At 44.8% G+C, this 17,149-nt stretch overlaps 1 protein-coding gene across 1 annotated transcript in view; it reads right to left on the bottom strand.

Moving 5' to 3' along the window:
• LOC140159298 (vitamin K-dependent gamma-carboxylase-like) overlaps positions 1-17,149 on the bottom strand; it is a 64,423-nt gene that overhangs the window by 21,810 nt on the left and 25,464 nt on the right. The window contains exon 5 of the mRNA XM_072182722.1: positions 4,885-4,963. Within this exon, the coding sequence (XP_072038823.1) occupies positions 4,885-4,963 (79 nt within the window). The remainder of the gene's footprint in view (positions 1-4,884; positions 4,964-17,149) is intronic.

Below are 17,149 nucleotides of genomic sequence, written 5' to 3'. Positions count from 1 at the left end.
CCCTCCGGACTATCAACCCCCTGCGACCCGTAGTCTCCAGTGGAGTGCGTCCGTATATGAGCCAAACGTCCAGGTAGCAACTGATGTTGACACCCCTGTGCTTCAGGTACGCTGCCTCCGCTCTGACCAAGAGTGTAAACACCCTGGGAGAGATGGAAAGGTCGGATGGCCGGTATCAAAACTGGTAATTTTGATCCTGAAGCGCAGATACCTCCGATCTTGAGAGGCGATTGGCATATGCAGATAGGCGTCCGAGAGATCTAGCGATGCTGTTCCCATACCCCTGATGGGGCAGGCTAGCATCGAGGCGAGAGTCCCCACCCTGAACCTCTTGGGCCTGAAGAACTTGTTCAACAGCCTGCGGTTCGGATGGGGCTCCGTCGCCGGTCTTCCTTGGAGCCAATGGCTCCCAAGATCACCCGTAGAACGGGGGGTAGACCGGGACAATCGCCCGCTTCGTGAGAAGCTGTGTGATCCCTGTCAGTAGTGCCCGATGCTGGGGGCCGTCTGACGGCACTACTGTGGACCTCTGAAATGTGCAGACGAATGTGGGGAGACTGGGTTGCCAGTCTGTAACCCCCACTCACCACTGACCATACCCAGGCGCCCAAAGAGATGGTTTCCCACCTCTGGGTGAAAGCCATAAGCGGTCGCCCACTGGGAGATCCCCTGTGGAAAACCGCCGAGCCCCCAGGAATACTCCGCCTAGCTTCCCTTGGAAGAGCGCTTGCTCTTCTTCGGGCTTGCCAGCTGTTCCTGTGCTACCCTTGCGCCTCCCAGAAATGGGTGCTGCAGAGGTAGTGGGCTCGGGTACTGTTGGTGGTGCGGCCTGCTGAAGTCGGAGCTCCTACCCATGGTAAGGGCAGTTTCCGACTTCTTCAGAGTGCTCCGTTGGTAGCTTCTTTGCACGGTCCTCCACCGTAGCGCAGAAGCATCCAAAGAGAAAAAAGGACCCTGCCTTTCCATCGCGTTGAGCGATTGGAGTGGCAGGCCCCCCCCCCGGCGCTGAGTGGACACCCTATGGGCTAGGCCCATGAAGCTCTCGTTGAGGCTAGCTGTTAGCACCGCTAATAGGCTCACCTCGCGGAAGAGCTCAGATGTTGTCTGAACGCGATACGCTCGACGACATCTGGGTCCCTCTCAGATCCCCTCAGGTAGGTCCCGTGGTCCTCCCGCGTTACACGCAGAGGAAGCGTGCAAGCACGCGGCGTCATAGCTCTACTGAGCTCGACAGCCCTAAGAAATCTACCATTGAGGTTTGCCGGGAATGAGAGTGCAGGCGCCCCTGTGAGGAAGCAGCAGCTGAGCATCCTACTGAAAGGATCCCCTGGTCCTCTTCCATGGACTCCCCTTAGGGGGTGTCCGGAGGGAGATCAGTGCTGTTGCTCCCCTCGCGGGGCAGCGGGGGAAGGAGATTGTAGTGATGTCGTCAGACTCACTACCGGACTCAGCTTCCGACTCCTTTCCCTCGCCCCCAGTATCTGGGGACGGGCATATGAAAGCGGGTAAGAAGGCATAACCACCGTGTGGCTCGCCGACTACCTGCCAGCAGAAGAGGGAGTACTCCCGCAAGACCCTGAGGTACCCGTTATGGCACCACTGGGTCTGCATGCTCTCGCAGCCGTCGCCCTAGCGCTAGCAGCACGGGGCCTACCCTGATCAAGATCTGGGTTAGCCCCATGCCGGCCGGCCTGGTCAACAGCTAATGGTACTGCGTGGCCATCGCTAGGCGACACTTGCCACGGTGCTAGACCGTGGAAGAAAACACCCTGCGGCGGGTACCACGGGGCATACCCAGCCGGCAGCTGACCCTGAAAGGATCCGCCACCAGGGTAACCCCATGGTACTGCAGTACCAGCACCGCCTCCCCTTGTTGCCACACAGACTGTGGCGACTAAGGCGAGTGCTGCGGTACCGGTGCGGTATCAGCGTGGGTACCCGTGAGGGTTCCCAACTGTGGACCGCTGTACCTCGCCACACTGCGTTCCCTGTTGGGGATCAAGCTGTGTGCTGGCGTGTACCGGCGCGGTACTAGCATGGGTACCGTGAGGGTTCCCGGCTGTGTACCGCTGGATGCGTGGTTCCAGCGTAGGTGCCCGTGAGGGCTCCCGGCTGTGTACCACTGTACCCATGCCTCACTGCGTTCCCCGCAAGGGGATCAAGCCGTGTGTATGGGTACCCCGCTATACCGGCTGTCCCTTGGCTAAAGGGAGCTTGCCTAGTACCACGGGTAGCTGAGCGTGTATACCCCCGATCAATCACCTCGCCACCTGAATAGGCAGCGTCAATCAATGGAGCTATGCTCTGTTGATTTGACAGTGATCGATCAAGAGAGGGTAATTGACCCATTGACGATAATGGATCACCCACGCTCCGCTGGCTCTCGAGGACATAAGTGGGTTGTTGATCAGCTAGGCTGTTCAAGTTACCCACTCTACCCTCTAGAGCTTCGCCCAAGGTCGCTGTGTGTGGCGGGCCACTCACGGCAGCTATGGGCGGGTGCATAGCGGCTACCACTGAAGTCAAGCCGTAGCCCGTCTTTGTAGCTGCCACCGAATGCACCTGGGTCGCTGTCCCGTGAGAGACTGCGAGCCCAACCCCTGAATAATCGCCAGCCAGTCCCTGTGGACAGCCAGCAGCTATTCTAGGGCCCAGGGTATCACTCGGCGGACCCGCCATGGAACGCTGCCGTATGACAACCCCAGTTGGTTCTGCTAAGACTACACCCACAGCGTTAGCAGCGGTATCGTCTCTGCTGAACCCATGCATGCTAGGGTTCAACCCAGGCAAGCCCGGGGTACCCTTGCATGCTGCCCGTCGCTGGCTACTACTGTGGCTGTTTGAGCCCGTAGATATGCCTGCAACAGACGGGTGTCCTCCTGCTAAAAACCCGTGAGGATTTTTGCTAGAGGACTGGTATCCTCCTGCTACAAAACCCGCTAGGGTTTTCGCTGGTGGTTACCGCTCTGCTGCCTGCTACTTTGCTCCGGACGTATAGTCAGTGCTTTCGCTGGCTGCTGAGCCTTTGGACGCACTAGCAGTCCCCGAAGGAACCGCCTGCTTGTCCGGGGACCGGAGCCCCCTTCAGCAGACATGCCATGCCCCATAGGGGCTGTCACAGCAGAATCTACCGTATCGACTGGTATCCTCCTGCTACAAAACCCGCTAGGGTTTTCGCTGGTGGTTACCGCTCTGCTGCCTGCTACTTTGCTCCGACGTATAGTCAGTGCTTTCGCTGGCTGCTGAGCCTTTGGACGCGCTAGCCGTCCCCGAAGGAACCGCCTGCTTGTCCGGGGACCGGAGCCCCCTTAAGCAGACCTGCCATGACCCATAGGGGCTGTCACAGCAGAATCCCCCGTATCGACCTTACCAGTGCCTTTGGTAGATTTCTTCTTCGTCTTATGGCGATGACGGAGCCTATCCCAATCGTCAAGCTGGAACTCGGAGAGTCCTAAGCAAAAGAAAGACATCTAGAAGATCGTGAGCACTCCCTGTGGGTGTGGGTCCCACTCCGTCACCAGGGAAGGGCAAGCCCGACAGGGCCGAGGCGAAGCGAGGAGAAAAGGGAGGGGGGGGGCACTACCCCCCCCCCAACACGCGACTCAAGCCCAGTAAGCAAACCTGAGCACAGAGGCTGGTCGCTAACGTTAGTGGTAAAGTAAGGACTGGCTAACTTTATTACTAAAAAGTCAGACGGGTCCCTACCAAGCCCCACCGTATGAATATCTGATAAACTCGTCTTATCGGACGGTAATGAAGACATAACGATAGAGAAATCACCCTAACATAGCAACAATAACCTACCGTACATGAAATACAATGTGCATGTACAAACATCTATTGTAACTTACAGGCTGCAATGGTTGTTTTACGTGGGAAACAAAATGAATGGCGCCAACGAGCGGCCATTTTGAATTGCTCGTGTGTCCCGTATACAAACGGAGGCACGATATGTAGCTAAGTTTTGGATTGTTTTTTGTCACTTTTTCGCCAGAAAATGTCATCAAAACTATCCTCAGCCGAACAATACCGGTTTGGTTTTACCTCAGGTGTGAAACTACAACCGTATATCTCGCTTTTTGGTCGAGAAATTGATACACAGTGCTATGAACAATCGATAGGCACGTCTGTGTCAGTCGGAGACCAAGGAGGATAAGGGACGATCAGATGGTGTGGACGTCACCTTTTGGGTGAGTCCACCGGGGATCGGGTTTTTTGTTATTTATTCATTTGTGCGGGCCAAAATGCCTATTGGTTTTTCCGCATTTCGAGATCGATGCAAGAAGTATCTTAATCAACATCGGAAACGGTAAGATCGACCGGTGTACTGAGTCTGATATTACCAAGGCTGAAAATACTACACATGTTTGCAGCACATCCCCGTATGGTCATTTGTACTGAGTACCCTCCGTATATTTCTCATGGCTGGTAAAACCCACCTGTTTCATGTTTACATTGTATTCTGTCTTTTGTCTGCCTTGTGCATAAAACACATGTTGTATTGAGTATTCCAGTTGAAATCCATACACACCCTATGGAAGACATGATCCAATCTCCCACACAGGGGGTGTAGATTTCACATGGCACCACCCATTCAAGTAATCCCATTTGAATAAAGTCATGTCTTCCATAGGGGGTGTATGGATCCCAACCGGAATATAACCTATTAAAGAGCTCCTTACTACAATACACATTTAAAGTACTTATAGATGAGTAAACGATGGTATAAAACAAAAATGATATGAAATGATTTTTTGTTGCTGCTACAATTCACAAAATACCAAACATTTCTATTTATCCCACTGTTCTTTGCATGACATGATTCCACAGTAGTACATGTACATCTTTATTTCTGAAATTTAACAATAAAAATATATATAATACCTGTGTCCTGAGCATGGTGTAATTCCAAAGTGGTATATGTTTGTTTCTGACCTTGGGATTACGCAAAGCATCCAAAGACCTGTCAAGTTAAAAAGAAATGGATTGGGTCAATAGATTGGCCAGAGACTGACAATAGTTACGTTCAGATCTAGGCAGTCGTTGATAACTTTCCGATAATGTCATAGTTATAAACTTATAGACCACTTGACATCACTGTTTATCAACAAAGGCGAGGGACTCGTCTATCGATATGCTCGAACGAGCCGCTACACTGTTCAATGGCGTTTCTGTACTATATGAAATGTGGCGTAGGCGATTTAAAATGCACATGCCCTTAGCAGACTACGATGCGTCACGCACACTGCAGGGCAAATAACAATGGAAATAGCCATAATGCGCGCGCATACTGCCGGGCAATGACGTCACATGCCAAGTGGTCTATAAGCTTACATTTAGGACCTGTGCGTCACAGGAGTGGTTAAGATATTAACAAGTCAAGATGAAAAAATATAAAAAAATATAAAAAAAGATTTGTTATGGTTAAGACATAAACTAACTATGAGCGGGCACAGTGGTTATCATTGATAGTGCCTGTGTGGACAAGACCTCAAATGCACAGTAAAAAACAGCCTTTCGCCATCTTGTGGGTATAAATGATCTGTGTGTTCATGCGTCGGACACTACGCGCAGGGCGTAGCTTGCCACGCAGCTGTTATCGCGCAACAACGCAGTGATTTTGCTATTCATGGAGATCGAATGACCATCACGGCGTGTACCCACAAGATGGCGGCATATGACGTCACGCTGACGGCCTCTATAGTGAATAAAATTGCATTCCGATGAGTGCTAATAAAACCAACCACAACCGCCATGTTTATACATCAAACTGCTATGATCGCAATGTGTTTTTCTGCGGCCACAGTATACGGTAAGATCATTCTACACTTTCAGTTTTTATCAATGAATGAGCTGCTGACTCCTTGATAAATATTTGCATCGTCAAAAGGTAAGTCGCCGTGACGATGCTTGAAATTGATGAAGAGGATTAAAAGTTATCATCAATGTTATCATCGATGATAAGGCACTGTTTGAAGTAATATTGCTGGACACCGTGGCGTAGCATGGGTCATCATATTGGGGAGGCACCAATCATGATTGGGTGGGCACCGGGTCTGATTGGGGGGGCCATTTTTCGGCAACAAGCCATTTTTCGGCACATGCATCATGGGGTTTAAATCTTACCAGCATCTGTTAGCATCCATCCATGTAAGCTGAAACCCTAATAAGCCATACAAGTAGGAATGATTGTTCCAAGCCCCCTTACATATTCAACCTTACTATGGCTCTGACTCGGCATCATGAGGTTTTAAATCTTACCAGCATCTATTAGCATCCAACCATGTGAGCTGAAACCCTAATAAGCCATACAAGTAGGAATGATTGTTCCAAGCCCCCTTACATATTCAACCTTACTATGGCTCTGACTCGGCATCATGAGGTTTTAAATCTTACCAGCATCTATTAGCATCCAACCATGTAAGCTGAAACCCTAATAAGCCATACAAGTAGGAATGATTGTTCCAAGCCCCCTTATATATTCAACCTTACTATGGCTCCGATTCGGCATCATGAGGTTTTAAATCTTACCAGCATCTATTAGCATCCAACCATGTAAGCTGAAACCCTAATAAGCCATACAAGTAGGAATGATTGTTCCAAGCCCCCCTTATATATTCAACCTTACTATGGCTCTGATTCGGCATCATGAGGTTTTAAATCTTACCAGCATCTATTAGCATCCAACCATGTAAGCTGAAACCCTAATAAGCCATACAAGTAGGAATGATTGTTCCAAGCCCCCTTATATATTCAACCTTACTATGGCTCTGACTCGGCATCATGAGGTTTTAAATCTTACCAGCATCTATTAGCATCCAACCATGTAAGCTGAAACCTAATAAGCCATACAAGTAGGAATGATTGTTCCAAGCCCCTTATATATTCAACCTTACTATGGCTCTGGCTCGGCATCATGAGGTTTTAAATCTTACCAGCATCTATTAGCATCCAACCATGTGAGCTGAAACCCTAATAAGCCATACAAGTAGGAATGATTGTTCCAAGCCCCTTACATATTCAACCTTACTATGGCTCTGACTCGGCATCATGAGGTTTTAAATCTTACCAGCATCTATTAGCATCCATCCATGTGAGCTGAAACCCTAATAAGCCATACAAGTAGGAATGATTGTTCCAAGCCCCTTACATATTCAACCTTACTATGGCTCTGACTCGGCATCATGAGGTTTTAAATCTTACCAGCATCTATTAGCATCCATCCATGTGAGCTGAAACCCTAATAAGCCATACAAGTAGGAATGATTGTTCCAAGCCCCCTTACATATTCAACCTTACTATGGCTCTGACTCGGCATCATGAGGTTTTAAATCTTACCAGCATCTATTAGCATCCATCCATGTGAGCTGAAACCCTAATAAGCCATACAAGTAGGAATGATTGTTCCAAGCCCCTTACATATTCAACCTTACTATGGCTCTGACTCGGCATCATGAGGTTTTAAATCTTACCAGCATCTATTAGCATCCATCCATGTGAGCTGAAACCCTAATAAGCCATACAAGTAGGAATGATTGTTCCAAGCCCCCTTACATATTCAACCTTACTATGGCTCTGACTCGGCATCATGAGGTTTTAAATCTTACCAGCATCTATTAGCATCCAACCATGTGAGCTGAAACCCTAATAAGCCATACAAGTAGGAATGATTGTTCCAAGCCCCCTTACATATTCAACCTTACTATGGCTCTGACTCGGCATCATGAGGTTTTAAATCTTACCAGCATCTATTAGCATCCATCCATGTGAGCTGAAACCCTAATAAGCCATACAAGTAGGAATGATTGTTCCAAGCCCCCTTACATATTCAACCTTACTATGGCTCTGACTCGGCATCATGAGGTTTTAAATCTTACCAGCATCTATTAGCATCCAACCATGTGAGCTGAAACCCTAATAAGCCATACAAGTAGGAATGATTGTTCCAAGCCCCCTTACATATTCAACCTTACTATGGCTCTGACTCGGCATCATGAGGTTTTAAATCTTACCAGCATCTATTAGCATCCAACCATGTGAGCTGAAACCCTAATAAGCCATACAAGTAGGAATGATTGTTCCAAGCCCCCTTACATATTCAACCTTACTATGGCTCTGATTCGGCATCATGAGGTTTTAAATCTTACCAGCATCTGTTAGCATCCATCCATGTGAGCTGAAACCCTAATAAGCCATACAAGTAGGAATGATTGTTCCAAGCCCCCTTACATATTCAACCTTACTATGGCTCTGACTCGGCATCATGAGGTTTTAAATCTTACCAGCATCTGTTAGCATCCATCCATGTAAGCTGAAACCCTAATAAGCCATACAAGTAGGAATGATTGTTCCAAGCCCCCTTACATATTCAACCTTACTATGGCTCCGATTCGGCATCATGAGGTTTTAAATCTTACCAGCATCTATTAGCATCCAACCATGTGAGCTGAAACCCTAATAAGCCATACAAGTAGGAATGATTGTTCCGCCTTATATATTCAACCTTACTATGGCTCTGACTCGGCATCATGAGGTTTTAAATCTTACCAGCATCTATTAGCATCCAACCATGTGAGCTGAAACCCTAATAAGCCATACAAGTAGGAATGATTGTTCCAAGCCCCCTTATATATTCAACCTTACTATGGCTCCGATTCGGCATCATGAGGTTTTAAATCTTACCAGCATCTATTAGCATCCAACCATGTAAGCTGAAACCCTAATAAGCCATACAAGTAGGAATGATTGTTCCAAGCCCCCTTATATATTCAACCTTACTATGGCTCTGATTCGGCATCATGAGGTTTTAAATCTTACCAGCATCTATTAGCATCCAACCATGTAAGCTGAAACCCTAATAAGCCATACAAGTAGGAATGATTGTTCCAAGCCCCCTTATATATTCAACCTTACTATGGCTCTGACTCGGCATCATGAGGTTTTAAATCTTACCAGCATCTATTAGCATCCAACCATGTAAGCTGAAACCCTAATAAGCCATACAAGTAGGAATGATTGTTCCAAGCCCCCTTAATATTCAACCTTACTATGGCTCTGATTCGGCATCATGAGGTTTTAAATCTTACCAGCATCTATTAGCATCCAACCATGTGAGCTGAAACCTAATAAGCCATACAAGTAGGAATGATTGTTCCAAGCCCCCTTACATATTCAACCTTACTATGGCTCTGACTCGGCATCATGAGGTTTTAAATCTTACCAGCATCTATTAGCATCCATCCATGTGAGCTGAAACCCTAATAAGCCATACAAGTAGGAATGATTGTTCCAAGCCCCCTTACATATTCAACCTTACTATGGCTCTGACTCGGCATCATGAGGTTTTAAATCTTACCAGCATCTATTAGCATCCATCCATGTGAGCTGAAACCCTAATAAGCCATACAAGTAGGAATGATTGTTCCAAGCCCCCTTACATATTCAACCTTACTATGGCTCTGACTCGGCATCATGAGGTTTTAAATCTTACCAGCATCTATTAGCATCCATCCATGTAAGCTGAAACCCTAATAAGCCATACAAGTAGGAATGATTGTTCCAAGCCCCCTTATATATTCAACCTTACTATGGCTCTGACTCGGCATCATGAGGTTTTAAATCTTACCAGCATCTATTAGCATCCAACCATGTGAGCTGAAACCCTAATAAGCCATACAAGTAGGAATGATTGTTCCAAGCCCCCTTATATATTCAACCTTACTATGGCTCCGATTCGGCATCATGAGGTTTTAAATCTTACCAGCATCTGTTAGCATCCATCCATGTGAGCTGAAACCCTAATAAGCCATACAAGTAGGAATGATTGTTCCAAGCCCCCTTATATATTCAACCTTACTATGGCTCTGATTCGGCATCATGAGGTTTTAAATCTTACCAGCATCTATTAGCATCCATCCATGTAAGCTGAAACCCTAATAAGCCATTCAAGTAGGAATGATTGTTCCAAGCCCCCTTACATATTCAACCTTACTATGGCTCTGACTCGGCATCATGAGGTTTTAAATCTTACCAGCATCTATTAGCATCCATCCATGTGAGCTGAAACCCTAATAAGCCATACAAGTAGGAATGATTGTTCCAAGCCCCCTTACATATTCAACCTTACTATGGCTCTGACTCGGCATCATGAGGTTTTAAATCTTACCAGCATCTATTAGCATCCAACCATGTGAGCTGAAACCCTAATAAGCCATACAAGTAGGAATGATTGTTCCAAGCCCCCTTATATATTCAACCTTACTATGGCTCTGACTCGGCATCATGAGGTTTTAAATCTTACCAGCATCTATTAGCATCCAACCATGTGAGCTGAAACCCTAATAAGCCATACAAGTAGGAATGATTGTTCCAAGCCCCTTCATATTCAACCTTACTATGGCTCTGACTCGGCATCATGAGGTTTTAAATCTTACCAGCATCTATTAGCATCCAACCATGTGAGCTGAAACCCTAATAAGCCATACAAGTAGGAATGATTGTTCCAAGCCCCCTTACATATTCAACCTTACTATGGCTCTGATTCGGCATCATGAGGTTTTAAATCTTACCAGCATCTGTTAGCATCCATCCATGTGAGCTGAAACCCTAATAAGCCATACAAGTAGGAATGATTGTTCCAAGCCCCCTTACATATTCAACCTTACTATGGCTCTGACTCGGCATCATGAGGTTTTAAATCTTACCAGCATCTGTTAGCATCCATCCATGTAAGCTGAAACCCTAATAAGCCATACAAGTAGGAATGATTGTTCCAAGCCCCCTTACATATTCAACCTTACTATGGCTCTGATTCGGCATCATGAGGTTTTAAATCTTACCAGCATCTATTAGCATCCAACCATGTGAGCTGAAACCCTAATAAGCCATACAAGTAGGAATGATTGTTCCAAGCCCCCTTATATATTCAACCTTACTATGGCTCTGACTCGGCATCATGAGGTTTTAAATCTTACCAGCATCTATTAGCATCCAACCATGTGAGCTGAAACCCTAATAAGCCATACAAGTAGGAATGATTGTTCCAAGCCCCCTTATATATTCAACCTTACTATGGCTCCGATTCGGCATCATGAGGTTTTAAATCTTACCAGCATCTATTAGCATCCAACCATGTAAGCTGAAACCCTAATAAGCCATACAAGTAGGAATGATTGTTCCAAGCCCCCTTACATATTCAACCTTACTATGGCTCTGACTCGGCATCATGAGGTTTTAAATCTTACCAGCATCTATTAGCATCCAACCATGTAAGCTGAAACCCTAATAAGCCATACAAGTAGGAATGATTGTTCCAAGCCCCCTTACATATTCAACCTTACTATGGCTCTGACTCGGCATCATGAGGTTTTAAATCTTACCAGCATCTATTAGCATCCAACCATGTAAGCTGAAACCCTAATAAGCCATACAAGTAGGAATGATTGTTCCAAGCCCCCTTACATATTCAACCTTACTATGGCTCTGACTCGGCATCATGAGGTTTTAAATCTTACCAGCATCTATTAGCATCCATCCATGTGAGCTGAAACCCTAATAAGCCATACAAGTAGGAATGATTGTTCCAAGCCCCCTTACATATTCAACCTTACTATGGCTCTGACTCGGCATCATGAGGTTTTAAATCTTTCCAGCATCTATTAGCATCCAACCATGTAAGCTGAAACCCTAATAAGCCATACAAGTAGGAATGATTGTTCCAAGCCCCCTTACATATTCAACCTTACTATGGCTCCGATTCGGCATCATGAGGTTTTAAATCTTACCAGCATCTATTAGCATCCAACCATGTGAGCTGAAACCCTAATAAGCCATACAAGTAGGAATGATTGTTCCAAGCCCCTTACATATTCAACCTTACTATGGCTCTGACTCGGCATCATGAGGTTTTAAATCTTACCAGCATCTATTAGCATCCATCCATGTGAGCTGAAACCCTAATAAGCCATACAAGTAGGAATGATTGTTCCAAGCCCCTTACATATTCAACTTACTATGGCTCTGACTCGGCATCATGAGGTTTTAAATCTTACCAGCATCTATTAGCATCCAACCATGTGAGCTGAAACCCTAATAAGCCATACAAGTAGGAATGATTGTTCCAAGCCCCCTTACATATTCAACCTTACTATGGCTCTGACTCGGCATCATGAGGTTTTAAATCTTACCAGCATCTATTAGCATCCATCCATGTGCTGAAACCCTAATAAGCCATACAAGTAGGAATGATTGTTCCAAGCCCCCTTACATATTCAACCTTACTATGGCTCTGACTCGGCATCATGAGGTTTTAAATCTTACCAGCATCTATTAGCATCCATCCATGTGAGCTGAAACCCTAATAAGCCATTCAAGTAGGAATGATTGTTCCAAGCCCCCTTACATATTCAACCTTACTATGGCTCTGACTCGGCATCATGAGGTTTTAAATCTTACCAGCATCTATTAGCATCCAACCATGTAAGCTGAAACCCTAATAAGCCATACAAGTAGGAATGATTGTTCCAAGCCCCCTTACATATTCAACCTTACTATGGCTCTGACTCGGCATCATGAGGTTTTAAATCTTACCAGCATCTATTAGCATCCATCCATGTAAGCTGAAACCCTAATAAGCCATACAAGTAGGAATGATTGTTCCAAGCCCCCTTACATATTCAACCTTACTATGGCTCTGATTCGGCATCATGAGGTTTTAAATCTTACCAGCATCTATTAGCATCCAACCATGTGAGCTGAAACCCTAATAAGCCATACAAGTAGGAATGATTGTTCCAAGCCCCGTTACATATTCAACCTTACTATGGCTCTGACTCGGCATCATGAGGTTTTAAATCTTACCAGCATCTATTAGCATCCATCCATGTGAGCTGAAACCCTAATAAGCCATTCAAGTAGGAATGATTGTTCCAAGCCCCCTTACATATTCAACCTTACTATGGCTCTGATTCGGCATCATGAGGTTTTAAATCTTACCAGCATCTATTAGCATCCAACCATGTAAGCTGAAACCCTAATAAGCCATACAAGTAGGAATGATTGTTCCAAGCCCCCTTACATATTCAACCTTACTATGGCTCTGACTCGGCATCATGAGGTTTTAAATCTTACCAGCATCTATTAGCATCCATCCATGTGAGCTGAAACCCTAATAAGCCATTCAAGTAGGAATGATTGTTCCAAGCCCCCTTACATATTCAACCTTACTATGGCTCTGATTCGGCATCATGAGGTTTTAAATCTTACCAGCATCTATTAGCATCCAACCATGTGAGCTGAAACCCTAATAAGCCATACAAGTAGGAATGATTGTTCCAAGCCCCCTTACATATTCAACCTTACTATGGCTCTGATTCGGCATCATGAGGTTTTAAATCTTACCAGCATCTATTAGCATCCAACCATGTGAGCTGAAACCCTAATAAGCCATACAAGTAGGAATGATTGTTCCAAGCCCCCTTATATATTCAACCTTACTATGGCTCTGACTCGGCATCATGAGGTTTTAAATCTTACCAGCATCTATTAGCATCCATCCATGTGAGCTGAAACCCTAATAAGCCATACAAGTAGGAATGATTGTTCCAAGCCCCCTTATATATTCAACCTTACTATGGCTCTGACTCGGCATCATGAGGTTTTAAATCTTACCAGCATCTATTAGCATCCAACCATGTAAGCTGAAACCCTAATAAGCCATACAAGTAGGAATGATTGTTCCAAGCCCCCTTATATATTCAACCTTACTATGGCTCTGATTCGGCATCATGAGGTTTTAAATCTTACCAGCATCTATTAGCATCCAACCATGTGAGCTGAAACCCTAATAAGCCATACAAGTAGGAATGATTGTTCCAAGCCCCTTTACATATTCAACCTTACTATGGCTCTGACTCGGCATCATGAGGTTTTAAATCTTACCAGCATCTATTAGCATCCATCCATGTGAGCTGAAACCCTAATAAGCCATACAAGTAGGAATGATTGTTCCAAGCCCCCTTACATATTCAACCTTACTATGGCTCTGACTCGGCATCATGAGGTTTTAAATCTTACCAGCATCTATTAGCATCCATCCATGTGAGCTGAAACCCTAATAAGCCATACAAGTAGGAATGATTGTTCCAAGCCCCCTTACATATTCAACCTTACTATGGCTCTGACTCGGCATCATGAGGTTTTAAATCTTACCAGCATCTATTAGCATCCATCCATGTAAGCTGAAACCCTAATAAGCCATACAAGTAGGAATGATTGTTCCAAGCCCCCTTATATATTCAACCTTACTATGGCTCTGACTCGGCATCATGAGGTTTTAAATCTTACCAGCATCTATTAGCATCCAACCATGTGAGCTGAAACCCTAATAAGCCATACAAGTAGGAATGATTGTTCCAAGCCCCTTATATATTCAACCTTACTATGGCTCGATTCGCATCATGAGGTTTTAAATCTTACCAGCATCTGTTAGCATCCATCCATGTGAGCTGAAACCCTAATAAGCCATACAAGTAGGAATGATTGTTCCAAGCCCCCTTATATATTCAACCTTACTATGGCTCTGATTCGGCATCATGAGGTTTTAAATCTTACCAGCATCTATTAGCATCCATCCATGTAAGCTGAAACCCTAATAAGCCATTCAAGTAGGAATGATTGTTCCAAGCCCCCTTACATATTCAACCTTACTATGGCTCTGACTCGGCATCATGAGGTTTTAAATCTTACCAGCATCTATTAGCATCCATCCATGTGAGCTGAAACCCTAATAAGCCATACAAGTAGGAATGATTGTTCCAAGCCCCGTTATATATTCAACCTTACTATGGCTCTGACTCGGCATCATGAGGTTTTAAATCTTACCAGCATCTATTAGCATCCAACCATGTGAGCTGAAACCCTAATAAGCCATACAAGTAGGAATGATTGTTCCAAGCCCCCCTTATATATTCAACCTTACTATGGCTCTGACTCGGCATCATGAGGTTTTAAATCTTACCAGCATCTATTAGCATCCAACCATGTGAGCTGAAACCCTAATAAGCCATACAAGTAGGAATGATTGTTCCAAGCCCCCTTACATATTCAACCTTACTATGGCTCTGACTCGGCATCATGAGGTTTTAAATCTTACCAGCATCTATTAGCATCCAACCATGTGAGCTGAAACCCTAATAAGCCATACAAGTAGGAATGATTGTTCCAAGCCCCCTTACATATTCAACCTTACTATGGCTCTGATTCGCATCATGAGGTTTTAAATCTTACCAGCATCTGTTAGCATCCATCCATGTGAGCTGAAACCCTAATAAGCCATACAAGTAGGAATGATTGTTCCAAGCCCCCTTACATATTCAACCTTACTATGGCTCTGACTCGGCATCATGAGGTTTTAAATCTTACCAGCATCTGTTAGCATCCATCCATGTAAGCTGAAACCCTAATAAGCCATACAAGTAGGAATGATTGTTCCAAGCCCCCTTACATATTCAACCTTACTATGGCTCTGATTCGGCATCATGAGGTTTTAAATCTTACCAGCATCTATTAGCATCCAACCATGTGAGCTGAAACCCTAATAAGCCATACAAGTAGGAATGATTGTTCCAACCTCCCTTATATATTCAACCTTACTATGGCTCTGACTCGGCATCATGAGGTTTTAAATCTTACCAGCATCTATTAGCATCCAACCATGTGAGCTGAAACCCTAATAAGCCATACAAGTAGGAATGATTGTTCCAAGCCCCCTTATATATTCAACCTTACTATGGCTCCGACTCGGCATCATGAGGTTTTAAATCTTACCAGCATCTATTAGCATCCAACCATGTAAGCTGAAACCCTAATAAGCCATACAAGTAGGAATGATTGTTCCAAGCCCCTTATATATTCAACCTTACTATGGCTCTGATTCGGCATCATGAGGTTTTAAATCTTACCAGCATCTATTAGCATCCAACCATAAGCTGAAACCCTAATAAGCCATACAAGTAGGAATGATTGTTCCAAGTTGCCCCCTTATATATTCAACCTTACTATGGCTCTGACTCGGCATCATGAGGTTTTAAATCTTACCAGCATCTATTAGCATCCAACCATGTAAGCTGAAACCCTAATAAGCCATACAAGTAGGAATGATTGTTCCAAGCCCCTTATATATTCAACCTTACTATGGCTCTGATTCGGCATCATGAGGTTTTAAATCTTACCAGCATCTATTAGCATCCAACCATGTGAGCTGAAACCCTAATAAGCCATACAAGTAGGAATGATTGTTCCAAGCCCCCTTACATATTCAACCTTACTATGGCTCTGATTCGGCATCATGAGGTTTTAAATCTTACCAGCATCTATTAGCATCCAACCATGTGAGCTGAAACCCTAATAAGCCATACAAGTAGGAATGATTGTTCCAAGCCCCCTTATATATTCAACCTTACTATGGCTCTGACTCGGCATCATGAGGTTTTAAATCTTACCAGCATCTATTAGCATCCATCCATGTGAGCTGAAACCCTAATAAGCCATACAAGTAGGAATGATTGTTCCAAGCCCCCTTATATATTCAACCTTACTATGGCTCTGACTCGGCATCATGAGGTTTTAAATCTTACCAGCATCTATTAGCATCCAACCATGTAAGCTGAAACCCTAATAAGCCATACAAGTAGGAATGATTGTTCCAAGCCCCCTTATATATTCAACCTTACTATGGCTCTGATTCGGCATCATGAGGTTTTAAATCTTACCAGCATCTATTAGCATCCAACCATGTGAGCTGAAACCCTAATAAGCCATACAAGTAGGAATGATTGTTCCAAGCCCCTTTACATATTCAACCTTACTATGGCTCTGACTCGGCATCATGAGGTTTTAAATCTTACCAGCATCTATTAGCATCCATCCATGTGAGCTGAAACCCTAATAAGCCATACAAGTAGGAATGATTGTTCCAAGCCCCTTACATATTCAACCTTACTATGGCTCTGACTCGCATCATGAGGTTTTAAATCTTACCAGCATCTATTAGCATCCATCCATGTGAGCTGAAACCCTAATAAGCCATACAAGTAGGAATGATTGTTCCAAGCCCCTTACATATTCAACCTTACTATGGCTCTGACTCGGC

Source organism: Amphiura filiformis, chromosome 8, assembly GCF_039555335.1.
Source record: "Amphiura filiformis chromosome 8, Afil_fr2py, whole genome shotgun sequence".
NCBI lineage: Eukaryota > Metazoa > Echinodermata > Ophiuroidea > Amphilepidida > Amphiuridae > Amphiura > Amphiura filiformis.
This window is presented reverse-complemented; position numbering and strand designations above follow the sequence as displayed.